Source organism: Pristis pectinata, chromosome 32, assembly GCF_009764475.1.
Source record: "Pristis pectinata isolate sPriPec2 chromosome 32, sPriPec2.1.pri, whole genome shotgun sequence".
In the NCBI taxonomy this organism is placed as follows: Eukaryota; Metazoa; Chordata; class Chondrichthyes; order Rhinopristiformes; family Pristidae; genus Pristis; species Pristis pectinata.
The window spans coordinates 16,858,517-16,883,822 of NC_067436.1; the positions used below are offsets into that span (position 1 = coordinate 16,858,517).

A 25,306-nucleotide genomic window follows, 5' to 3' on the forward strand; every position below is an offset into this window, starting at 1 on the left:
TTGAAACAATTCTATTGGCCTGGTTTGAGAAAAGATGTGGTGATGTTTTGTCGAACCTGCCACACATGTCAGATGGTAGGTAAACCAAATCAAAAACCCTCTGTGGCTCCTTTGAAACCAATTCCTGCTTTTGGTGAACCCTTTTCGAAGGTGATTGTGGACTGTGTTGGCCCCTTACCAAAGTCTAAGACTGGAAATCAGTATTTGTTAACCATCATGTGTGCCACTTCTAGATTTCCAGAGGCAATACCCCTTAGAAATATTAAGGCCAAGACGGTGTCAAAGGCTCTTGTAAAATTTTTTACCTTGTTTGGTTTGCCAAAAGAAATCCAATCTGATCAAGGTAGTAATTTTATGTCAAAAATTTTTCAACAAATAGTCTATGAGCTGGGAGCAAAGCAGATTGTATCATCTGCATATCACCCAGAATCTCAAGGAGCTCTGGAGAGATTTCATTCTACTCTCAAAAATATGCTGAAGACTTATTGCTTTGAAAACACCAAGGATTGGGACGAAGGTATCCATTTACTTTTGTTTGCCGTTAGAGAATCGATCCAGGAGTCAATCGGATTTAGTCCGTTTGAGCTTGTGTTTGGACATAGGGTGAGAGGACCTTTGGAGTTGTTAAGAGAGCAATGGGTTAATGAGGAAGTTCACTTGAGTCTGTTGGACTATGTCCAAAAATTTAAAACTCGGTTGGAGAGAGTCTGCCAGCTAGCGAGAGAGAATTTGAAAACCAGCCAGATAAGAATGAAGACATACTTTGATAGACGTGCTCGGCCTAGGACATTCGCAGTGGGGCAAAAGGTGTTGGTATTTTTCCCTAGCCAAAATAATCCCTTGCAAGCTCGTTTTTCTGGACCCTATGTTATTGAATCTCGAGTGACTGATCTAACATATATAATCAAAACACCAGATAGACGCAAGAAAACACAACTCTGTCATGTAAACATGCTAAAACCTTATTATGAGAAGGATTCAGTTGTGGCCTTGGTGGATGGTGAAAAGGTTGTTTCTAGAATGCCTGATGTTGATGTTGAGGAAGGCCAATTTAGACCAAATATTGTTCCATCAAAACTAAAAAACCAAAATATCCTGGAGAACCTTGAAACGAAGTTGGACCATTTACAAGTTTCACAAAAACAACAGATGAGAGAATTAATTTTAAAATTTAAAAATCTGTTCCCAGATGTTCCAAACAGAACATCGATAATTACCCATGATGTTGATGTTGGGGATGCAAAACCAATCAAACAACACCCATATCGAATGAATGTGGAAAAAAGTAAACTTGTTGATCAGGAAATAAAATACATGTTGGAAAATGATATTATTAGACATTCTACTTCAAATTGGAGTTCGCCCTGTGTTATTGTACCTAAACCTGATGGAACTGTTAGATTTTGCACAGATTACAGGAAAGTGAATGCTGTAACAAAGTCAGATGCTTACCCTATTCCTAGGGTGGATGATTGCATAGACAGAGTGGGAAAGGCAAAATTTCTTACAAAGATTGACCTATTAAAAGGGTACTGGTGTGTTCCATTAACAGATAGAGGAAGGGAAATTTCAGCCTTTGTAACCCCTTCTGGATTGTATGAATACAATGTTTTGCCATTTGGAATGAAAAATGCTCCGGCAACATTTCAAAGAATGATTAATTCAGTGATTCATGGGTTAAAACATACAGATGCCTACATTGACGACTTAGTGACTGGGAATGATACTTGGGAAGATCACATCTCTGCGTTAGAAAGGTTGTTTGAAAGACTTTCCAAGGCTAACCTTACAGTTAACTTGGCTAAAAGTGAATTTGGCCATGCCACTGTGACGTATCTTGGTTATGTTGTAGGTCAAGGCAAGCAAGCTCCTGTTCAGGCAAAAGTTCAAGCAATATCTGAGTTCCCTATTCCCACAGGTACGAGGACTGTTAGAAGATTTTTGGGAATGGTTGGATATTATCGAAAATTTTGTAAAAGTTTTGCTGATATTGCTCTTCCCCTAACTAATCTTCTGAAGAAGGGAGTAAAGTTTGTTTGGACAGATTCTTGTCAAGAAGCATTTGAGAAGCTGAAAGCCATTTTATGCTACCATCCTGTGCTCAAAACACCTGACTTTGAAAAGCCATTTTCATTAGCAGTAGATGCCAGTGATGAAGCTGCAGGAGCTGTGTTATTGCAGAAGGGTGACCTTGATGATATTGACCATCCTGTAGCTTACTTTTCAAAGAAATTTAATGAGCATCAGAAGAATTATTCCACCATAGAGAAAGAATTACTGTCGCTTGTTTTAGCCTTGCAACATTTCAGTGTATATGTTTGCACCGCTCAGAAACCATTGACTGTGTATACAGATCATAACCCATTGGTGTTTCTGAGCCGAGTCAAAAACAAGAACAGAAGGCTGTTAAACTGGAGTTTAATTTTGCAAGAGTTTGATCTCATGATAACTCACATTAAAGGCAAAGATAATGTGATTGCTGATTGTCTTTCTCGATGTTAAATGGGAAACATATATCTGTACTAATCTGATAGTCTGTAGTTGTGTAGAATGATAATTATTAACATTACTAACTGTATGCGCGGTTAAAATTTTCTTGGGAAAATTTTTTTTTAGGTGGGAGGTGTTACGGACTCAGTGAAAGTCCCTTTAAGATAGAGAGTATGTGTGTGTGGGGCGTGCTTACGTCAATAGAAGATAAAGGACGTAATGACGTTGTTGAAGAAGTTAGAAGAAGAAAGAGAGAGAGAGAAGGGAGAGAGACACCAGCCTGCTTGTTTTCTCTATCGATGGATGAGAAACAATAACTGTGTTTGCTACTGAAATCCATGTATGGAAGTTGGAAGTAATCCGGTGGAGTTCACTTTGTTGCTGACCTGTAGAAGGAAACAGGTATTTGTATGTGGACGACCACGGTTCGGATGCTTTTCGGGGTGAGGAAGTCACTACCGAGTAAACACTGAAGTGTCGTTTGGGTTCCATCGTGGAACATTTGGATTTCGTATGTACTCTCTCTATGTTTTTCTACATCTACATCTTATCTTCAGACAACGGTGGTTGTTGAAGAAGCCCTTGCTCATGTTTCACCTTATGGCTTGCGGAACTGAACTTTAAGAACCATTCAGGAACTGGGAGTTTTGGACTTTGTCACACACACACACACACGAAGAGTTTAGTTTTGGGGTTAACGTTCGAGGTTTAACATTCTTGAATTCTAACATACTAACATTTTTTTTTACTTTTATTTTACGTATTATCATAAGTAGTGATTAATAAAATAGTTTTTAACACTGAATCATGCTCAGTGTGTTTCTTTTGTTGCTGGTTTGTGACAAAATCTTTACCTCTTGTTGTCTTGGTGAAGCAGCCAGCATAATCAAAGACCCCACCCACCCGGGACATTCTCTCTCCTCTCCTCTTCCATCAGGTAGAAGATGCAAGAGCCTGAGGGCACGTACCACCAGACTTAAGGACAGCTTCTACCCCACTGTGATGAGACTATTGAACGGTTCCCTTATACGATGAGATGGACTCTGACTTCATGATCTACCTTGTGACCTTGCACCTTATTGCACTGCACTTTCTCTGTAGCTGTGACACTTTACTCTGTACTGTTATTGTTTTTACCTGTACTACCTCAATGCACTCTGTACTAACCCAATGTAACTGCACTGTGTAATGAATTGACCTGTACGATCGGTATGCAAGACAAGTTTTTCACTGTACCTCGGTACAAGTGACAATAATAATCCAATACCAATAACTGATATAAAAGTTTCTGAAGACATTGGTGGCACAGTGGCTCAACTTGTAGAGCTGCTGCCTTAGTGACCAGGGTTCAATCCTGACCTCTGGTGTTGTCTGTGTGGAGATTGCACATTTCTCCCTGTGACCATGAGAGTTTCCCTGAGCACTCTGGTTTCCTAACCACATCCCAAAGGTTTGTGAGCTGGTGGTCAACTGGTCACTCTAAGTTGCTCCATGTGTGTGAGGGGTAGGGTTTGAGGGCGAGTTGATGAGAATAAGATTAGGTTATAGGGAAAATTATTGGCAGAATGGGATTGCTTTGTGACCTGGCAGAGAGTCGATGGGCTGAATGGTCCCCTTCTATGTGTTAAGAAAATATGGAATATAATAGCATCTCTAACTGAGCTTTAATTTCTGCAACCTTGATTCATGTCCACTCCACACTCATCAGATGAACCTCGTAGCTAGAAAGCATCAAGTGAAGGTTAGCTGAATCCAACCTCTCAGTGCGAGGTGGTTTTCTGTAAGTTGTGTCCCAAGGCAAGTTCAACCACAAAACCTTTTGGTAGATTTTTGACCTAGAAACCTGTGATTTTAAGAAGGGCTGTCTTTGTTTTTCAGAACAAGTTTATCAACAGAATATAGAACAACTCGACAAGGTTAGACAAGAATGGGAGCAAGAACATATCAAAACTTGTGAGGTACCTAAACGTACATATTTCAATGAATTAGCTCTAGGTTATTGAATTGAATTATGGTATCTTCTTGTTAATGGGTACATACTTCCAGTTTCCTGGTTCCTTGTCCAATTAACCATTAATAACCTGTGGATGCAGTTAATGAATGCTGGAAGGTCATTATTTCTCCTCCCTCCCTCCTGGACACCACCCCATCTCCCCCCCCCCCCCCCCCCCCCCCCCAATTTAGGCAAAAGATACAAAAGCCTGAAAGCACGTACCACCAGGCTCAAGGACAGCTTCTACCCTGGTGATATAAGACTATTGAACGGTCCCCTAGTATGATAAGATGGACTCTTGACCTCCCAATCTTCCTTGTTATGGCCTTGCACCTTATTGTCTGTCTGCCTGCTCTGCACTTTCTCTGTAACTGTAACACTTTATTCTGCATTCTGTTATTGTTTTCCCTTGTACTATCTCGATGTAGTGTCGTAATGAAACGATCGGTACGGCTGGCATGCAGAATAAATTTTTCACTGTACCTTGGTACATGTGACAATAATAAACCAATTTACCTTGTCAGCACCGTTCATAACTAAGATACAAGGTTCAGAAGAAATGTTAACCTTGGAAAAACTGACTGAAAATCCTTGGCACTGTTGGAGAAAACAGAGTTGGCCAAGTGATGAGAGTGATATTTGAAATTTCACTTGGTCAGACTAAATCATCTCCCAACTCTTCACAACACCTGCTGTCTTCTCAATCTTTGTTGGACTGACCACTAACTGTGCTGATGGTGCACACCACCTGTGGGGGAGCTTTGAACCTTTATGCACTATTGTCTAGTGAACGACTTTATGCAGAGACCCCTGTGATCTTCCACTTTGATTCTCTTTTGTCTTCAGGCCTTTCACCAACAGGAGTGTGATCGTATCAACAACCTGAGGAATTCATTGTGGGTTCACTGTAACCAGCTCTCATTGCAGTGTGTGAAGGATGATGAGGTACTGTACTTGTTGGTTTGGATGCTCTAACCCCATCACATGTTCTTCAAACTAACCTCTGTTAATGACTTTTTTGTTGTTGTTTTTCCAAATCTGCCCCTGACATCACCGATCCTTTCTCCATGGATGCTATTAAGACAGGCCAAGTGATCAATCTCTAAAGCGATGCACCATTTTTGCCACTTACTATGTAGATGCTGAGCTAGGGCTTCAAGTCAACCAGAGGCCTTCTGCTTGTTCCTCTTTATAGAAGGATTGCAGCACAGAAGGCCATTCAGCCCATCATCTGTACTGGCTCCTGGCAGCCCAATCCCAGTCAGTCCTTTTCTCTAGTTGGGGGGGAGGGGGGTGGAGAATCTCAAATGAGGGGGATGTAGTCTCAAGATGAGGGGCTGGACATTTAACACTGTGTTTAGAAATTTCTTCTTGCTGAGTGCGGTGGATCTCCAGAACTCTGCCCCAGAAAGTTGTGGAGGCTGGAACACTAAAGGTATTTACAGTAGAGGTGGAGAGGGGGGATTGAGGGGTGTGGGCATCTGGCACAGATCAGGAGATGAGGCTTGGGACAGATCAGCCAGTCATATTGATTGGCAGGGGCAGCATTGAGAGGCTGAGTGGCCTACTCCTGCTCCTATTTTCTTGTGAACTATTTGCCCTCCTTTCCCTTCAGCCCTCCAACTTATTCTCTCTCAAGTTCCCATCTGAGGGCCCTGATTGGTTGAGTCAAGGCCACAGAGTGGAGCTTCAATCAACAACTTTCTAATTCAAGTAAGGGTTTGAATGACTAGGGAAAGCTGAGTCCAATTAGGCAAAGGACTTGGCTTTTAAAATTAGACGTTTGAAGTATGATTTTTAAAAGTGTCTCATTCCCTGCTGCTGAAGGTGATGGATTCCGAGTTGCTGGAGGTCATTAACCCAATCTCAACTGGAGCAGAAACAAACTTCTGGAGAAACTCAGCGGGTCGAGCAGCATCTGTGGGTGTGTAGGGGAATTATCAACATTTTGGGTTGAGACCCTGCATCAGTCGACAATTCCTCTTGACCACTGAGTTTCTCCAGCAGATTGTTTGTTGCTCCAGGTTTCAGTCTCTCATTTCTCCACTGAATTTAGCTGAGTGGAAGACTAGTCTGTTATCAGGAGAAAAGTGGAGAGATTACAGTTTATCCCAGTTATCTGATATGCAACCATTTTATTATTACATCTGGACAATCTGTGTAAGGGACTTTTGACTGCACAAGGCTCTAAGCCAGAACTATTCCTTTCTGCCTTCCTGTACCTAATCAAGTATCCCCTTGCAAAGAGTCCTTCAGATGTCCACAACCCTTCACACCTTCCAACTGCTATCGTCGGGTAACAGTAATCCCCCTTTTGAGCAGTCCAAGTGAAGCCAATAGTAGAAAGAAAGACTTGTATTTAGCTTGGGCTTTTCATGGCCCTGAAGCATTTTATAGCAATGAAATTCTGAGAAGTGTTTTCAGAGTTCTAATTGGATGAATCCAGTGACCTCTCTCTGAAATAGGACCCAAAGATGTCGCCCAATGCAAACAGCTTTCAGTCACTAATGCCAGTCAAGCTGTTCTTCCTGAGCAGTGAGATGACATTGACTGTGGAAAGATGAGTGAATGCAAAATGAATGTTCCAGTGGGTGTGTGATGGTCGGCACTGTTTGGTGAGCTGGAGAGCCTGTTTCTATGCTGCATCTCCCTGTGGCTCAAAATTGGTTGCTTGGAAATTTCCAGTCTGTCTTGTGAGTGTAAATGTTACAGCTAGAGCTCATAACGTCCCTAATGTCCCTACAGCTGTACGAGGAAACTCGGAAGGCTTTGGAGCAGTGTGACATCGATGCAGATATAGATTGCTTCATTCAGAAGAAGATGACGGGACTGAATCCCCCTGGTAAGACGCTGTTGTCGCCCTCACCGTATGTCGCCACACGCCGCCCCCTTTTGCCGCACTCTGTCCCCTCTCCCTCCACGCCTGACTCTCAACGATCAATCTCCAGGAATGAAAGCCAGTGAATTGATATACTTGGATAAGAATCAGAAACCAGATGAGGAGTTATTGTGTTCTCTACTTCCCTTGTCTGGTCTCTGAAGATGCTGGGATTTATGGTTCCACTTTCCTACAACGAGTGTCCATGTTCTTCTATTCCTTTCTCAGCCTTTGGCAAAGCCAATAACCTATTGCCCATCCCTAATTTCCTGTCAGAAGCTGAGGGTGAGCTGCTGCCTTGAACCGCTGTAGCTGTAGCCGTGGGGTGAAGGGCTGTTGGGGAGGGAGTTCCAAGATTTGCATTCCGTGATGAAGGAATGGATGGTGTGTGACTTGGAGGGGAATCTGCAGGTGGTGGTGTTCCTGTGCATCTGCTGCCCTTGTGCATGGTGGTGGAACCACGGTTTTGGGAGGTGCAGCTGGAGTAGCCTGAGCAAGTAATTCTAGTGCATTGTGTAGATGGTGCATACTGCAGCCACTGTACTGGTGGAGGGAATGAATGGTTAGGATGGTGGGGTGGGCTGCTCTGTCCTTGTTGGTTCCCTTCCCAACAGCCCTTCACCACGTGGCTACAGCAGTTCAAAGCAGCAGCTCACCTGCAGGGAAGTGGAGATTATTTCATTGCAGTCCTGATTGGTTCCTTGTAGATGGTGGAAAGAGGGGACACACTTATCTCTGCTGTTGTTGCAATAGTATTTACGTGGCTTTGGGAGTCACGGGAGACCAGGAAGGGGACTTGGCAGTGAACAGTGTGGCAAACTATTTGATGACTGGGGTGCTTTGGACCAAAAAAACTGATGCTGTGGTTACCCAACCTTGTCCCCATGGGCACCTACTGGCTGAATTTCAGAGTTTGGGCTGCTGGATGATTTGCCTCCCATAACGAGGAGGCAGTGGGTTTTACTCGCTCGTTACTGAGACCCAGCAGGTTGTTGGAAACGGAGGAAGAAAATGCAGACTTGGTCTTCTGTAGGAACCCGTCGACCGGGATGGTGAGGCAGTGCACCAGACGGTACAAATTCTCCCCAGCTTACGAGCGCCTGACTTCTGTACAGCCCGTATGTACCAATGAGTGTTTGGGAGACTGGCGGGATGGATTTGCAGGCTGCTGTGGGGCTGCAGGCACTTCCTGCCGGGTGGGAACTCGGTTTGTGGCTGCATTTCCAACTTGTGAACTGTTTAGGTTACAGACAGTTCACAGGAACGGAACAAGGTGTGGCAATGCTGAGGGGAGAATGCCCATTTATTTTTAAATTGTTAAGCAAATTGCAGCAGACTTCATTGAGAGAATCTCGCTCGATTACGGATCAGGCTGAGACTCTTGGGGCAGTGGAGAATTGGGAACCAGAGCTCTCAAAGGGAAGAAGGTCACTAATAAACCCACTAGTAAATGGGGAGACACTTATGTGCCCTAAGAGTGTTAAGAATGTGGAGCCATTTCTATAACGTGAGAGGTTCAGGCCACTAGAATAAAAGCTGGATAACACGGGGGGGATGGTGGGGTGGAAGGGGGAAGAATGTACTGGTTAGTTGTAGATAGTTGCTCAGAATCAGATTTATTATCACTGACATATGATGTGAAATCTGTTGTTTTGCGGCAGCAGTACAGTGCAAGACATAAAATTATTATAAATTATGGAAACAAATAGTGCAAAAAAAAAAGGAATAACATGGTAGTGTTCATGGGTTTGTGGATCATTCAGAAATTTGATGGTGGAGGGGAAGAAGCTGTTCCTGAATCGATGAGTGTGGGTCTTCAGGCTCCTGTACCTCCTCCCTGATGGTAGTAACAGGAAGAGGACATGTCTCAGACGGTGAGGGTCCTTAGTGATGGATGCTGCTTTCTTGAGGCCACCACCTCTTGAAGATGTCCTCTAGTGGGGAGAGTTGTGCCTGTAATGGAGCTGGCTGAGTCTGCAACCTTCTGCAGCCTCTTGTAATCCTGTGCATTGGAGGCTCCGTACCAGGGGGTGCTGCAACCAGTCAGAATGCTCTTCACCGCACATCTACACAAATCTGTAATTTGTGAGGAGCAAAGCTATTTGGGGCCAATGGCCAGTTTTTGTGCTAAAGGCTTGAATATGACCTTCCTGAGCAGTGTTCCTCAGCATCCCGCACTGAGTACATTCGGTCACTGGCCCATTGAGAGATTATTTCTCAGGTATCACTTGTTAAGTGTTAGTGTGACAAGTTTAATCAGAAGACTATTGCTAAATGTGTTCCCTGTTGGGAGTGACACCCACTGTAAGCACTGGTTGAGCAGTTGTAGATCCCCACTCTGTTGGGTTTGAAATGCTTAATAATTCACGGGATGTGGGCAGTGCTGGCCATTCCAGTATGTAAGGCACTTCAGGGTGGGGGGGGGGGGTCACATTGTGAACCACTGAAGTTGTTTTGGTGAAGGTGCTCACTTAGTGCTGTTGGGCAAGGAGAAGAGATTTGGACCCAATGAAGGACGGCAAAATATTTCCAAGTTGGGATGGTCTGCCACCTGGATGGAAACTTGCAGGTGATGGCTATTCCATAAGGTGGCTCTCAATTGAAGTTGCTGGTTTGGGAGGTGGTGTCAGAGTGACCTACTGACCAAGCACAGTGCATTTTGTTGTTTTGTGGACAGTGAATGTTTAGGATGGATGGTGTGGCAGTCTGCTTTAGCATTTGTATGTCAAGGTTCTTGAGTATTGATTAAATCCGGGCAAATCACACTTTAGATGGTGGAAAGTCATGAGGGAAGCTGTTGGCTCTGGAATACTCAGCCTCTGACTTGCCCTTTGAGTCCTAGTAATTATTCCATTTAAGAATCTGATCCCTAATGCTGTCAAATTAATAAAATTTGATTGGAAAATCAGACAAAACTTTCTGGTCAACATTTCCACCTGCAAGGCTGTGGACCAGAGATTGGTTATTGTGATATAATACTGGCTGCATGTTCAAGGTGAAATCGTGCAGATTGTGTTTGACTGACGTTGCATGATAGGTGTTACTTTCCCAGTCTAAATTTGCTCCTGAGTATAAGTAAACAAGCCCTCTTTTCTCCCTTTTGCAGCTCCCATTGAGTATGAGAATTACTACCACAAGTCATCTGGGGAAAATCGCACCGTGACCTCTTCCAAGAATGGAGGGATGATGAAAAGGTAAAGAGCGCAAATCTGTTCTTGTTTCTCCATCGTCCCTGAAATTTTGCTCTTTAGATCAAAGCATACAGTGTCCACAAATTCATAAGAATGTAAGAACTAGCAGGAGTAGGCCATTTGGCCCTTTGTGTCTGCTCTGCTATTCAATAAGGCAATGGCTGATCTTTGACCCCAACTTCACCTTAGTCCCATATTCCTTGACTCTGTTGATCTGTGTTTTACTGACTGGACTCCACCATTTTCTTAGGTAGAGAATTTCAAAGATTCACCACGACTGGGTGACAAAATTTCTTCAAACTTCAGTCCCGAACAGCCGACCCCTTATTTTCAGATTGTGATCTCTGGTTCTAGACAGCCTGCCTGGGGAAATATCATCCCTGTATCTACCTTTTTATTTTTAGTTTTTGTTTAATTTAATTGGCAGATTTTAATAGATTAAGGGAATCAATTGAAGGAAAATGGCATTGAGGTGAAAGAATTTTGTCCTGGGACTTTATTCATTGGAGCGCAGGAGAATGAGGGTTGATCTTTATAGAGGTGATTAAAATCATAAAGGGCATAGATAGGGTAAATGCTTAGGCTTTTTCCCAGGGTTGGGGAATCAAGTGGACATGGGTATAGGGTGAGAGGGGAGAGATTTAATAGGAAAATGTGGGGCAACTGCTTGACACAGAGGGTGGTCCATATATGGAATGAGCTGCCAGAGGAAGTGGTTGAGGCAGGTAGAGACATTAACAAAATTTAAATTTAAATTTTTAAAAAATTTTTATTTACAGCATGGTAACAGGCCCTTCTGGCCCAATGAGTCCGCGCCGCCCATTTTGAACCCCCAAATTAACCTACCTGTACATCTTTAGAATGTGGGAGGAAACTGGAGCACCCGGAGGAAACCCACGCAGACACGGGGAGAACGTACAAACTCCTTACAGACAGCGACGGGAATCGAACCCTGATCGCTGGTGCTGTAATAGCGTTGCGCTAACCACTATGCTACCGTGCCCTTGGACAGGTACATGGATAGGAAAGGTTTAGAGGGATGTGGACCAAACTTGGGTGAACTGGACTAGCTTAGACGGGCATTTTGGTTGGCATGGACCGGTTGGGCTGACGGGCCTGTTTCTGTGCTGTATGACTCTATATTAAAATGTTGTTGGGCTGCTACTGTTTATTTCATTAACTTCTGTTTCAATATTTTGTATTTCAGATACTGTCCTAATTTTTTGCATTACAGGTACAACAATAAAATGACCTTTTGCTGATGCATTTGTTTATTGAGCAGAATGGTGCTCAATTCACACAGACTGCACTCCTCAATAACAGGCACTTGTGCACTATCAGCAATTAACACCCCTGCTTTGCAATTACTCATTGATTAACACTTCAACACTCAGTGATCAAACCTTCTTGAATGTTATCCTCGAGCATCTTGCATTGTTGACATGATGAGCTTCCATCGTTGGTTCTTGAAAGGTCCAACAAACCCAACGCCCAAAGGTGATGTGAATTTGTTGGATTCACTAAAACTGGGTTTTGGGACAACATTGAATTTTCTTCCTTTACTGGCCAAGGACAGCTGTCTGAGAATAACTTACAATTTCCAGAGTTTTAATTTACCAAAACCAGAAGTTTACATTAAAAACCTGTTCTTCAGGATTTTGCTGTGGAAATCTAAACTTGTGAGCATCTTTCACAAGCCCTGTTCAAGAAGATAAAAGGAGCAAACAAGCCTCCTACTCTGGTTGCTGTCATTTGGGAAGCTTGAAAAACATTAGGTTAGGATAAGATAAAGATGAGTAAAACTGTGCAGATGCGGAGAGGATAGTAGGGTAAATGTTTTGCTGGGTTCTGATGTAAGGTCAGCAGCTTGAAACATTAACCTTTATCTTCCTCTCTCCACGGGGAAAATAGAATCTTGGAAGTTCACAGCATAGAAAGAGATGGTTCAGCCTATTGTGCTATTGAGACTAGTTTACGTTCCTGGCTCTTGATCCACAGTTGTACGATTCCAACTCAAGTGCTCAACTGTGGTGAGGGCGTCTGCTTCCACCTCCAGTTCCCTGCCCAACCCTGGCCGTCTTTGCTCAGCTTCCCTTTAATCTTCCTACCAATTGCCTTAAATCCCTGCTCTTTTGTTACAGCCTCGCAGGTAAGGGAACTGGATCCTTCCAGTTCATCCTGTTTGGGCCTTTCATAATGATTAATGCCTCGCCTCAGCTTCTGCTATTTCTATGTGAACAATTGCAGCCTAGCCTGTCACCTGTAACCAAAGTTCCTCAGTCCAGGCAATATCCTTGTGAATCTCCTCTGCACTCTCTCTCTCGTGCTATCATGTGCTTCCTGTGGTGTTAAAGCCAGAACTGCATTTGGACTCTAGCTGTGGCCTAACTAATGTTTTATGCAAGTTAACAAGGTTTCCCTGCTTTAATATTTGGTCCCTAGGGCAATAAAGGTAAGTGTCCTGTATGTCTGTAACCACTGGGACCTGTGGAAGTGGCACTCTGCACGCTCTGGTCCACTCTTCTCATTTATTGCACACTTGTTTGCCTTCTCCAAATGCATTGTCTTCCTCTTCTCCAGGCTGACATCCTGACCAGTCTTTCCTGCTGTCTAGGATTTCCTTCCTGCCATCCAGGACTTTCTGGCTGTCAAACGCACTGCCGGTTTTGGATGGGGTGTTGTCAGAGAATGGAGCCGGGCTTTCCATGTCCAAATGCTTTACTGTTGTACCACTGCCAATCCTTGCACAATCTCCAATACCAGACTGCAGGAAGCAATGATTTACATCTGTATGCCCTACGATTAGAGAATTAAAAAAAAAACCAGATGCTGGAAATCTGAAATAAGAATAAATTCTGTAAATGCTCTATAGATCAGGTGGCATCTGTAGAAAGGAAAACTGTTAACATTTCAGATCAAAGACTGGATAGGAAGGTGTTTTCTTTCCATCAAGGATTGCCCAGTGGTCAATTTGACCACTTGGTTAAGCTGTTGCAGAACCAGCCCTGATCATTTTCTGGAGGAGACCATTTCAAACCCATTAAAAACTAAACTGTGACTGGCTGCTTCTCTCTACATGGAATATTGTATTACTCTGTAAATAAACCCTACTGGGTTTCATGAAAATAACCATTCACTGAGGAATTCTATAAGTGAGCCCAAATAGTGTGATGTCAAGTAATCTCACTGTTTCCAGTTTGTATGTATTTACAAGAGATGTTCAATACAAGTTTCTCCTATTATTGCTTACGTTAACCTGTTAATAACTCCTGTTTCTTGTTGTTTAGGATTTCCAATCTTTTACCTGGCCACAGTTCCAAATCCAGTAGCAGCAATTCAGTCAGTGTTACTGCACCACCCCCTGGTAAGGAACAGTATTACAATAGATTTTGCTTTGAGAACTAATATACTGAGTGTCACGAACCAGCAACAAAAGAAACACACTGAGCATGATTTAGTGTTTAAAAACTATTTTATTAATTACTACTTATGATAATACGTAAAATACAAGTAAAAATGTTAGTATGTTAGAATTCAAAAATGTTAAACCTTGAATGTTAACCCCAAAACTAAACTCTTCGTGTGTGTGTGTGTGTGTGTGTGTGTGTGTGGGGCAAAGTCCAAAACTCCCAGTTTCGGAATGGTTCTTAAAGTTCAGTTTCGCAAGTCATAAGGTGAAACATGAGCAAGGGCTTCTTCAACAACCACCGTTGTCTGAAGATAAGTCGTAGATGTAGAACAACAGAGAGAGAGTACATATGAAATCCAAATGTTCCACGATGGAACCCAAATGACACTCCAATGTTTACTCGGTAGTGACTTCCTCACTCCGAAAAGGATCCGAATTGTGGTTGTCCACACACAAATACCTGTTTCCTTCTACAGGTCAGCAACAAAGTGAACTCCACCGGATTACTTCCATACGTGGATTTCAGTGGCAGACACAGTTATTGTTTCTCATCCATCGATAGAGAAACCAAGCATATCTCTCTCTCTCTCTCTCTCTCTCTCTCTCTCCAACAACGTCATTACGTCCTTTATCTTCTATTGACGTAAGCACGCCCCACACACACATACACACACACTCTCTATCTTAAAGGGACTTTCACTGAGTCCGTAACACCTCCCACCTAAAAAAAAATTTTTCCCAAGAAAAATTTAACCGCGCATACAGTTAGTAATGTTAATAATTATCATGCTACACAACTACAGACTATCAGATTAGTACAGATACATGTTTCCCATTTAACATCGGGAAAGACAATCAGCAATCACATTATCTTTGCCTTTAATGTGAGTTATCATGAGATCAAACTCTTGCAAAATTAAACTCCAGTTTAACAGCCTTCTGTTGTGTTTTTGACTTTAAAATCACCCTGTGTAGAGGGACAGACATGGTGTCATCTGTAACGCCTCGTATTAGATTTACCTCACCAGTGTCACTTTCTTCACCAAAATTTAACACACTGTCCAGCAAGAGAGATTGACAAGCCTCAGTATCTCTAAGAATTTTCACTGGCACCTGGGGTGACCCATCATTCAGTGAAACAAAACCCTCTGATACATAAGAACGGAATTCCTTTCTCACCTCCTCCAACTTTTCTGCTTTTCCCTCTTGCAAGGACTGATCTTTAACAGCATCTCCTAAACCTTTTTGATTTTTAATTGCCTGAAAGCAAGCATTGGGCACAGCTTCCTTCCTTTTCTTCAAAAGGGCACAATTAGATATCACATGGCCAGGTTTCTTACAGTAATAACAAGTACGCTCAACAGGTTTCTCCAGCCCTGGCTTCTTTTCATCTTTTCCTTTTTGATTACCTCCCAATTTAATCTCCGGTTTACCTGGATTGTCTTTGTAACTCTTTTGAAAGGTTTTAGGTTGTCCCCATTTGGATTTATGGGTTAAAGCATAATCATCTGCCAACCTAGCAGTTTCTTGTAAAGTTTCCACTGCCTTTTCATTTAAATATGTTGTTAATTCAGCTGGAACACATCTTTTAAAGTCCTCCACTAATATCAATTCTTTCAATTTATCAAAATCCCCATCTACGTTTTTAGCCAGGCACCATCATTCAAAACATATTCTCTTTCCATTGGCAAATTCCATATAAGTCTGATCTGCAGATTTCCTCAAGTCTCTGAATTTTTGTCTATAAGCTTCAGGTACCAATTCATAGGCCTTCAATATAGCTTGTTTTACCTTGGTATAATCAGCTGCATCCTCAGCAGACAAAGCAGAATAAGCTTTTTGAGCTTTCCCTTTAATCACACTCTGTACCATAAGAGCCCATCCTTTCTTTGGCCAGTTTGAACTCTCAGCAACCTTTTCAAAATGTTGGAAATACTGATCAACCTGATCTTCCTCAAAAGGAGGGACTAATCGAACCTCCCTGCTGGCTGAAAAACCATCATCAGAATCAGATTCCGAACTCCTACGCTTCATTTGTAACATGCTGCCTCTGTTTTTCCTTCTCCTCTGCCTCAAACTTTAACTGAATTAGTTCCCGTTCCCGTTCAGCCTCTAACTTCATCCGAGTTATCTTTTGTTCAGCCTGTAATCTCTTTTGTTCTCGTTCAGCCTCTATCTTTTTTTGTCCCAACTCCACCTTCAGTCGTGTTTGTTCTAACTCCATCTTTGCTATCTGCACCTGTCTAACAGGTCTCTCTGACTCACCCCCAGAAAACTCTTCTAACTGTTCTAATTCTTCCTCCTCCAGATCCTCCAACTCCACTGGTTCAAAAGTCACATCAGAAATCACTGGTTTACTCTCAGGAAACTCAACTACTTCACTCAACTCAAACACTTCCTTCTCCAAATAACAGTCAACTATCATTGGTTGGGGTAGGGGTCTAGGGGTATGATTCTCGCTTTGGGTGCGAAAGGTCCCGGGTTCAGATCCCGGACGAGCCCCCAATTTTGTCACGAACCAGCAACAAAAGAAACACACTGAGCATGATTTAGTGTTTTAAAACTATTATTAATTATTACTTATGATAATATGTAAAATACAAGTAAAAATGTTAGTATGTTAGAATTCAAAAATGTTAAACCTTGAACGTTAACCCCAAAACTAAACTCTGTGTGTGTGTGTGTGTGTGTGTGTGTGTGTGTGTGGCAAAGTCCAAAACTCCCAGTTCCGGAATGGTTCTTAAAGTTCAGTTCCGCAAGTCATAAGGTGAAACATGAGCAAGGGCTTCTTCAACAACCACCGTTGTCTGAAGATAAGACGTAGATGTAGAAAAACAGAGAGAGAGTACATATGAAATCCGAATGTTCCACGATGGAACCCAAACGACACTCCAGTGTTTACTCGGTAGTGACTTCCTCACTCCGAAAAGCATCCGAATTGTGGTTGTCCACACACAAATACCTGTTTCCTTCTACAGGTCAGCAACAAAGTGAACTCCACCGGATTACTTCCATACGTGGATTTCAGTGGCAGACACAGTCATTGTTTCTCATCCATCGATAGAGAAAACAAGCAGGCTTTTCTCTCTCTCTCTCTCTCTCTCTCTCTCTCTCTCTCTCTCTTTCTCTCTTTCTCCCCCCCCCCTTACTACTTCAACAACGTCATTACGTAAGCTTCTATTGACGTAAGCACGCCCCACACACACACTCTCTATCTTAAAGGGACTTTCACTGAGTCCGTAACACTGAACTTCTGTAGACCAACATTTTAGTTTTTTTTCCTGATCTGGAATAAGCGATTGTACATTATTGTGGGCTTCTGTCCTGGTCACTGTCTCGTGAGCCCTGCTGGAGTGTGAATGCGCATGAATATTAGTTGAAGATGGGAACAGATTTGCTATTGGTGCTGCATTCTCTGTAGAGACAGAACCAGATTCAATGTCTCAGAGCCAGTATTTGGACAAGGGTTTCAGGTTTTCCTTGTACCACTAGATGGCAATGTTGTGCTGCTGTTACCAAAATGATGATGTCCACAAAATCTGGCAGCCCCAATCTTGCTCATTGATAGCCTTCTCCCACAAGCCAGGTTCAGTATTGTTGGTTCAGAGATGATCAGTTTTTAGATCATTGGCAGATGTGCTGTGATATAAATACTAAAAATAAATTGGGTGGGGGGGGGAGATAAAGCTAAGCTGTGGCAGCTGATGGATGTGTTGATTACGATCGGTCAAGTTTATTGTCATGTGCACAAGTACTTGTGTGCACACGTGTAATGGAAAACTTGCAGTGGTATCACAGGCACATAGCATCAGATGAGCAGCATTTACAAGATGTCAATAGATGTGCGAACTGCAACCCTTTATAAGGTGCACATTCAGTCGTTCTTGTGTTTATTAGCAGAGGAGTTGTACGCCAGTGTTGCTGTTGTACCACAAGAAAACCCAAACAACTACAGAGTGCTTTACGACTACACTGCTCAGGTAAGTGAGACACCCTCGCCGTTGCCACATCCTGGTGAGATGATGCATCCCTTACAACAGAATCTTTTTTGTGTATTTCCTTTTGAATATGGCAATTTAGGCAAAGCCACATTACTCTCACTCTTTGTCCTTGGGAAATGCCAATGGGACACCTTGTCCGCAAGCTAGTACCAACCATACAACTGAATGGATGGTGTTCAGGGTTTTATTTCACACTCTCAGGAGACTGACAGTAAGATCCTTCTGTATACAATGCTGTCCCTCATGATTATAGATGGTGTCTTTTCCTGCCTCCCAATTTTCAGAGGGTACTAATGGTGAACATTGTGTGGGGGAAAAGGGTGGAGGTGGTAGATTTTATTTGTGATATCTAGAATCATGAATCTTTCAGCTAACAACGCTAATTAATAGGGACACAATAGATGGCAGGTGCTGGAATATGGAGCAACAAACAAGATGCTGGAGGAACTCAGTGGGTCAGGCAGCATCTGTGGAGGGAAACGGACAGTTGATGTTTTGGGTGGAGACCCTTCATCTGGACTGTAAGAGAGAGGGGAGGTGGCCAGTTTACAGATAACAGATCCACCTATCACCTGCCAGCTCTTGCTCCACCCCTTCACTTCATGCTAGCTATCTCCCCTCATCTTTCAGTCCAGATGGAGGGTCTTGACCCGAAACATCAACTGTCCACTTCCCTCCACAGATGCTGCCCGACCCGCTGAGTTCCTCCAGCATCTTGTTGATAACACTGATTTAAGCCTGGGTCCTTTGATTTCTGCACAACAACTAAATTACAGAATTGAACAATTAAGATAGTAACAGGTTCAAAGATGGGAACCAAGAATATTTCTTTTTTTAAGCCCCCAGCTTTGTTAAAATTTGATTTTCATTGACTGTACCTTTTAAAATGATTAAAATTTGTTTATTTTAGGCCATTATTTATGCTTTTTTAAAAATGATTTTACTTTTCAGGGTGGCACAAAATTAGGAATGAGGACATAGTTTGTCATCTATTACCATTTAAAATTTTTATATAATTCCCTGTCAAGCTATGAGAAATAAATATGCATAGATCATGTCATTCATTTTAATTCATTGTGTTCATTGGGTAGTGACATGGCATTTATAAGAAAAAATGGGAAAATACAGAGTCTTTGTAATTTTTATGAATGACTTGGATGAGGATGTGGAAGGGTGGGTTAATAAGTTTGCTGATGACACAAAGGTTGGTGGTGTTGTGGATAGTGTAGAAGGTTGCTGTAGGTTACAACAGGACACAGATAGGATGCAGAGCTGGGCTGAGAAGTGGCAGATGGAGTCCAACCTGGGAAAAGTGTGAAGTGATACACTTTGGAAGATCAAATATGAAGGCAGAATACAAGGTTGATGGCAGGACTTTTAGCAGTGTGGAGGAACACAGATCTTGGGGTCCACATCCATAGAACACTCAAGGTTGCTGCACAGACTGATAGGGTTTTTAAGAAGGTACAGGGTGTGTTGGCCTTTATTAGTTGGGGTATTGAGTTCAAGAGCTGCGAGGTGAGGTTGCAGGTCTATAAAACTCTGGTTAGACCACACTTGGAGTATGGTATTCAGTTCTGGTCACCTCATTATAGGAAGGATGTGTATGCTTTAGAGAGGGTGCAGGGAGCTTTTCCTGGATTGGAGAGCAAGTCTTATGAGGATAGGCTGAGTGAGCTCGGGCTTTTCTCTTTGGAGAGGAGGAGGAGGAGGATGAGAGGTGACTTGATAGAGGTCAATCATCATTCATTCCTAAGTCATTTGCAAAGTGAAACTGCCTTCAGTCTTTCCCCAACAGTGCACCCCAGCACTGTACTTGTTAGACTGTAAAAGTGAACCCTTTTGACATTTGCTGCCTTATTTTTGTTGTATTTTATGAAAATATTGTTTATAAAAATGTATAATAATTTGTATTGTTCTCCTTGAATGAGATGGTCACTGGGTGTGGAATTAGGTCAGTTGTGGACTGGGATCTTGATGAAATGAAGGAGATCAAACATGTTTCTTTCCTGTATTCTCAACTCTGTCACCTTGTCAGAATGCTGACGAATTAGACATAACGGCCAATGACGTAATCCAGATCACCGAGGAAAATGAAGATGGGTGGTGGACGGCGCGTCGTAATGGGAGGAGTGGTTTGGTCCCCAGCACCTACTTGGAGAAAGCCTGACAGCTCCAGGGTTCATCCAGCTGCATGTTTTCTGCAATAACTTGAGGAACAGTAAAAGTTTTATGGTGGCATTGGCCAGCAAGCTGCTTAACTTTAAAGTTTACGTGAGGTAATTGGGTGAGAACCCACATAGTTTAATATAGTACATGCTGTTGATATGATGTTCAATTGTCTGACCTCTAGTATTTATCTGTAAATGTAGATCACTTATAGACCAGTATTGTGGTAAATTCATCCGTGATGATGAATACAATATATACAAGTATATTGTAATCTTCATTCCTGCTGATCTCAAACTCCCTGGACTTTGAAATACATGTGTATATTGTTCCCCTTTGAGCCTTGTTATTTCCCAGTTCAGGTGTGCTGAAATGCATTGTAAACTTCCACTTACCCTGGCACTGAGTCCAGCTATCCATCTACACAACTCCTGTCTCAGGTGCTTAATCCATCACCAACTTGGGATAGTTTGTGCACATGTCCTTGCAGGAATTGCCCAAAAGGACAGGACCAGACTCGCACCTTTATTTTGTAGAATATTTAACAGAATAAGTATTATTTCCTTCCACCCCCTTTGCATCATCCAAAGCTTTGGGGTTGAAGGCCTGTGTCCAAGAACCCTGTTACAGTCATCCAGTTTTTACCTGTGGTTTCCCCTGAAAGCATCCATCTGCTGTTGCAAGAGGCTGGTGCTCATAATTCCGACTTGATAGTTGGATTGACAGCAGACACCATCGCAGTTGAGTCCTGTTCTGTCTTCAGTCCAATGTTCCCACACAGGCATACCCAAGAAGTTATTTTCCCTGGAGAGTATCTTGACACACAAACCCTAGGATTTGTTCTTCCCTAATCTAGGATTGCCAAGCCAGCCATTACCAATGTGCTCCTTTCCTGCATTTTCTATTTTTATTTCTAAGCCCTTTGGTTTTATTTTACAGCAAGTGTTTAGTTTTAGATTATCTAAGAATTATTGTGATTTCTAGCAGTTAGTTCATGTAATAAATTCCAAAGTCTGAAACACTGACTATCTTGCAGTTGTCAAGCTACAGCTATGGTTTTATGTTGTTTAACATTGCAACTGTTTGTAGTGACATTTAAACTGCAAATCTTGCAGACAGCTATAGTGTTGCAAATTTTGTGGCCATTAAGTGGTGCAATAGAGAGAGTGTTCTTCCAGCTGCTTTGCATGTTCTATTGTTACAAGACAAAACTATCCATCATCTGAATGTGAACAACTGGTGCATTATAAATGTCATTGCACTGTTAAATGCTGCACACATTTGCTGTACAAATCAGTACCAAGGGCAGTATTAAAGTTGTATTAAAATTGCATATAGTTTTATAATAAATAGTCAGTGACCATGTGAAAGTGACAAATTTCTGCAAGCAATATTGTAATTAAAGTATTAACCATTGTAAATAGTTAAGGAGCTAAACTAATAGAAACTAAACTAGGAATGTTTAAAACACAATTCTTTCTCTATACCTGTCTCACAGCAAATGCTTAATAAAATTGGTTTAGTTTTCTTTTCAGTAATGAATGATTTTAGTTTCTTGAGAAAGCTGCTTGTTACTGGTTGTCATTGTACCTTGCCTTCCCAAGTGTGTCCATTGCCATAGAGTTGTACAGCATAGAAACAGGCCCTTTAGCCCAACTTGACCATGCTGCCAGCTTAATTGCATTTGCCTGCACAAGGCCCATCACCCTCTTCTCCTTTCCTATCCAAGCCAGACCAGGGTAAGAACTGGAAACCTTTTCCTTAAGGGTATTAGTGAACTTGGTTAATTAAATAACTATCTAAATTAGACATCAATGGAACAAGTTGCCAGAGCAAGTGGTAGAGGTGGGTACAATTACAATGTTTAAAAGGCACTTGGACAGGTACGTGGATAGGTGAATGAGATGAGCTTGGATAGGCATCTTGGTTGGAGTGGAGTAGTTGAGCCAAAGGGCCTGTTTCTGTACTGTATAACTCTGACTATCTCCAACCTTGGATTGGATTTGAACTCCCATCGTAAGATATTTCCTTTGGATTGACAAGGCCAATAACCTAACCATTATGTTGCTGTAACCTCAGTAGCCCACTGGTGTACTTCCCTTCCAAACACTTTTCTGGTGGGGGGGGGGGGGGTTGGGGGAAGCATATACTTCCATATAGGCTCAGATAAAACATAGAACACTACAGCACAGTACAGGGCCTTTGGCCCACAATGTTGTGCTGACATTTTATTCCACTCTATCTAACCCTTCCCTCCACATAGCTTCCTATTTTTCTATCATTCATGTGGCTATCTGCGAGTCTCAAATGTCCCTTAATGTATCTGCCCCCACAATCTCTGCTGACAGTGCGTTCCACACACCTACCACTCCGTGTTTAAAGAAAGACTTATCCCTGACATCCCCCTTATACCTTCCTCCAATCACCTTAAAATTATGTCCCCTCATGTTAGCCATTGGGGAAAAAAATCTCTGACACATTGGAGAAAATTTCCAGGAACCCTAATTATGTAAAAGTGGGATGGAATAGTGCAGGCTGAAGTTTCTCCTGGGATGTTTAATCCAACTTATTTCTGTGGATTCTTCAAACCAACCATACAAAGACTGTGCGATATCTGTTTAGAACCAGTGACATGTGCACACACTGGTGACTAGCAGAGACCCATCACTACTCAAGAGTGCCAGGTGGAGGGGAAGAAACAACCAAATTTAAATCTTGTATGTGTGCCCTGTACACGGGAGAGGTTTTGGTTAGCCTTCACAATAAGTGCAGAGGTACAAGACTTGAATCCTTTTTTTAAAAATCCATCCTGTGGTATTTACCTTGTGCCCTGATGGAAAGTAGCCAGGTTGGTAGAGCTGGTCATCAAGTTGCTGATCTCACTTCAGGAAGCTGGCATATTCTGACTTCCACACTGGCTGCCGGTGTCTGGTACCAGTGACCCAGGCTCTGTACACTTGGACTTATGAATCATAGGAGTGAACAAGGCACCAGGAAGGAATGGGATGTCAATAGATGTATCGAAAGTTTATTGTCCACCACAGTCTTCTGTAGGACTTGGTAAAGCTTCTGTTGAGAACTTTTAAACAACAAGAGGAGGATCTCAGCACTCTGCAGTAGTTTTTGCTCTCTCTATCACAGTCCATTCTTGGGCCAGGTGTTACTCCACCAGGAACATAACATCCACGTCATAGAGTTGTACAGCACAGTAACAGGCCCTTCGGCCCAACTTGTCCATGCTGACAGTGAGGCCGATACACACGGATCCCATTGGCCCACACTAGGTCCGTATCCCTCTACTCCTTCACTATCCAAGTACCTGTCCAAATGCCTTTTTAAACAACTGTAGTTGTATCTGTCTTTCCCACTTCCGAAAGCTCATTTCATTGTAACCACCACCTTGTGTGTGGAAAAACTTGTTCCTCATTTCTCCCCTCTCACTTAAACTTGTGCCCTCTAGTTTTATACTTTTCCCACCCTGAGAAAAAGACTATCTACCCTATCTGCGTCCCTACAAGGTCACCCCTCCTATGTTCCAGTGAGGATAAACCCAGCTTATCCAATCTCTCCTCTTAAGTAAAGCCTTCTGTTCCAGGCATCACCCTGGTGAATCTTGACAGCAGTCTTTAATGTTACCATATCCTTCCTGTACTGTGATGACCACAACTGTACACAATACACTTGAAACTCATTCACTGCCAGTTTCCTTGTCTTGAAACTGACGCTGGCTGGATTGTTGGTTTTGGGTCCTTTATACGTGCCCTCAAAGCACACTTTGACCTCAGGTTTTGCTTAGTTCCATGCTCCCTTCCAAATTGTTCAGAGGAAACATGTCAGGAATCTAATATTCCCTGAATCTAATATGCAGCTGGTCTTAACATTGTGTAACCAAATTTTAGAGACAAGCACTGTGAATTTTGTTGACATACAAGATTGCAGATGCTGGAATCTGGGGCAACAAACAGTGTGCTGAAGGAACTGTGGGTTATGCAGGGTTTTGACCCGAAACATTGACAATTTCTTTCCTCCCACAGATGCTGACTTTCTCCAGCACACAGTTTGTTGCTGTGAGTTTTGTGTCCAAATTGGCTTTGCTGATAGTTACTTCATTTAAAAACAAGAGTAACTTTAACTCAATGGAGGCAGACATCATCCATTGCCTTCAGTGCTCTGTCACCACCATTGGCTGTGTGAAGGAAAGTGGTGACCAAGATCTTCATGACCTACCAGGCAGCAGAGATCCTTCCTACACACATCTGAGACATGGACTACCTGGAGCATGCATCTCAAAACAATGGAGAGAAAAAGAGTACCATCTGCAAACCCTCAACTCACTGGCAGACAACATGAACCAACCTCAGCATCCTCTCTCAGGTCAATATCCCAACAATTGAGGCCCTAATTAGGCTCAGTCATTTCCTTTGTGCAGGTCACAGCACTTGTACATGAAATTTCAGGCCCCCTGTTCTGCACTCTGTTACAAATTTCCAGGCAGATATAGAAAAGGATTTGTGTTCTGAAACCCTTGTCAAAAGAATGGCTCACCCCCCATGACAAATGGGAATCCCTGGCTCTTTGCAGCTCCAAGTGGAGAAGGAACATTTGGTCTGTCATTGGTCCTGAGTGAATGGACTCAAGGTTTTCAATCAGAAGCTGGGTCAATGTGATAGAGCGAATGTACTGTCACCCTGCCTTACCTCAGCAGAATCGATCGGTGGGTCCCACATTAGCCTCAGAACTGGAAGGGAAGCAAGTTGTCCTCCATCCCAAGGGACTGCCAAAGACGCTGCATCAATGGGTTTTAACGGCCTCCTTCTCTAGAGACCTAGATAACCAGTGTGCAGTTATTAAATGTGTATCCATGTATGCTGTTTACTCTGTGAGCTTCATGCAAACAAGGAATTTCATTGCATCCTGCTGTATATGATAATAAACTAATTTCATCTTTTATTATCTTATCAATTGTGACATAATACTTTACAACTATAAAATCAACCTTGTAGAATGTGCCATTGATTTTTCTAAAGGTATTATAATGACTTAATGAGTCTTTAATAACTTCGGGAAATAGAATTGGACTTTGCCTTTTCAAACTGCTTTTGGGGTGGGGTGTAGAGGGAGATTGTGTGAGGGTGTGCCTTTAGTATTGACATCATGTACCAGTCATATGACCTC

General features: G+C 42.5%; 1 protein-coding gene across 8 annotated transcripts in view; it reads left to right on the forward strand.

Moving 5' to 3' along the window:
* The window catches only part of pstpip1a (proline-serine-threonine phosphatase interacting protein 1a), a 74,857-nt gene extending 49,833 nt beyond the window's left edge, over window positions 1-25,024 (forward strand). The window contains exons 9-17 of one of the 8 annotated variants that reach the window (XR_007958481.1): window positions 4,369-4,448; window positions 5,330-5,428; window positions 7,229-7,325; window positions 10,468-10,555; window positions 11,760-11,786; window positions 13,840-13,916; window positions 17,859-17,941; window positions 20,001-20,241; window positions 24,166-24,249. Coding sequence is in view for 7 of the 8 variants with exons in the window: in XM_052042568.1 (XP_051898528.1) it covers window positions 4,369-4,448; window positions 5,330-5,428; window positions 7,229-7,325; window positions 10,468-10,555; window positions 11,760-11,786; window positions 13,840-13,916; window positions 17,859-17,941; window positions 24,166-24,525 (911 nt within the window). In the remaining variant the exon portion in view is untranslated. Of the gene's footprint in view, window positions 1-4,368; window positions 4,449-5,329; window positions 5,429-7,228; window positions 7,326-10,467; window positions 10,556-11,759; window positions 11,787-13,839; window positions 13,917-17,858; window positions 17,942-20,000; window positions 22,160-24,165 lie in introns of those variants that run through there. The other 7 variants (XM_052042568.1, XM_052042569.1, XM_052042572.1 and 4 more) reach the window with 7 other exon arrangements.
* The last annotated feature ends 282 nt before the right edge of the window (window positions 25,025-25,306 follow it).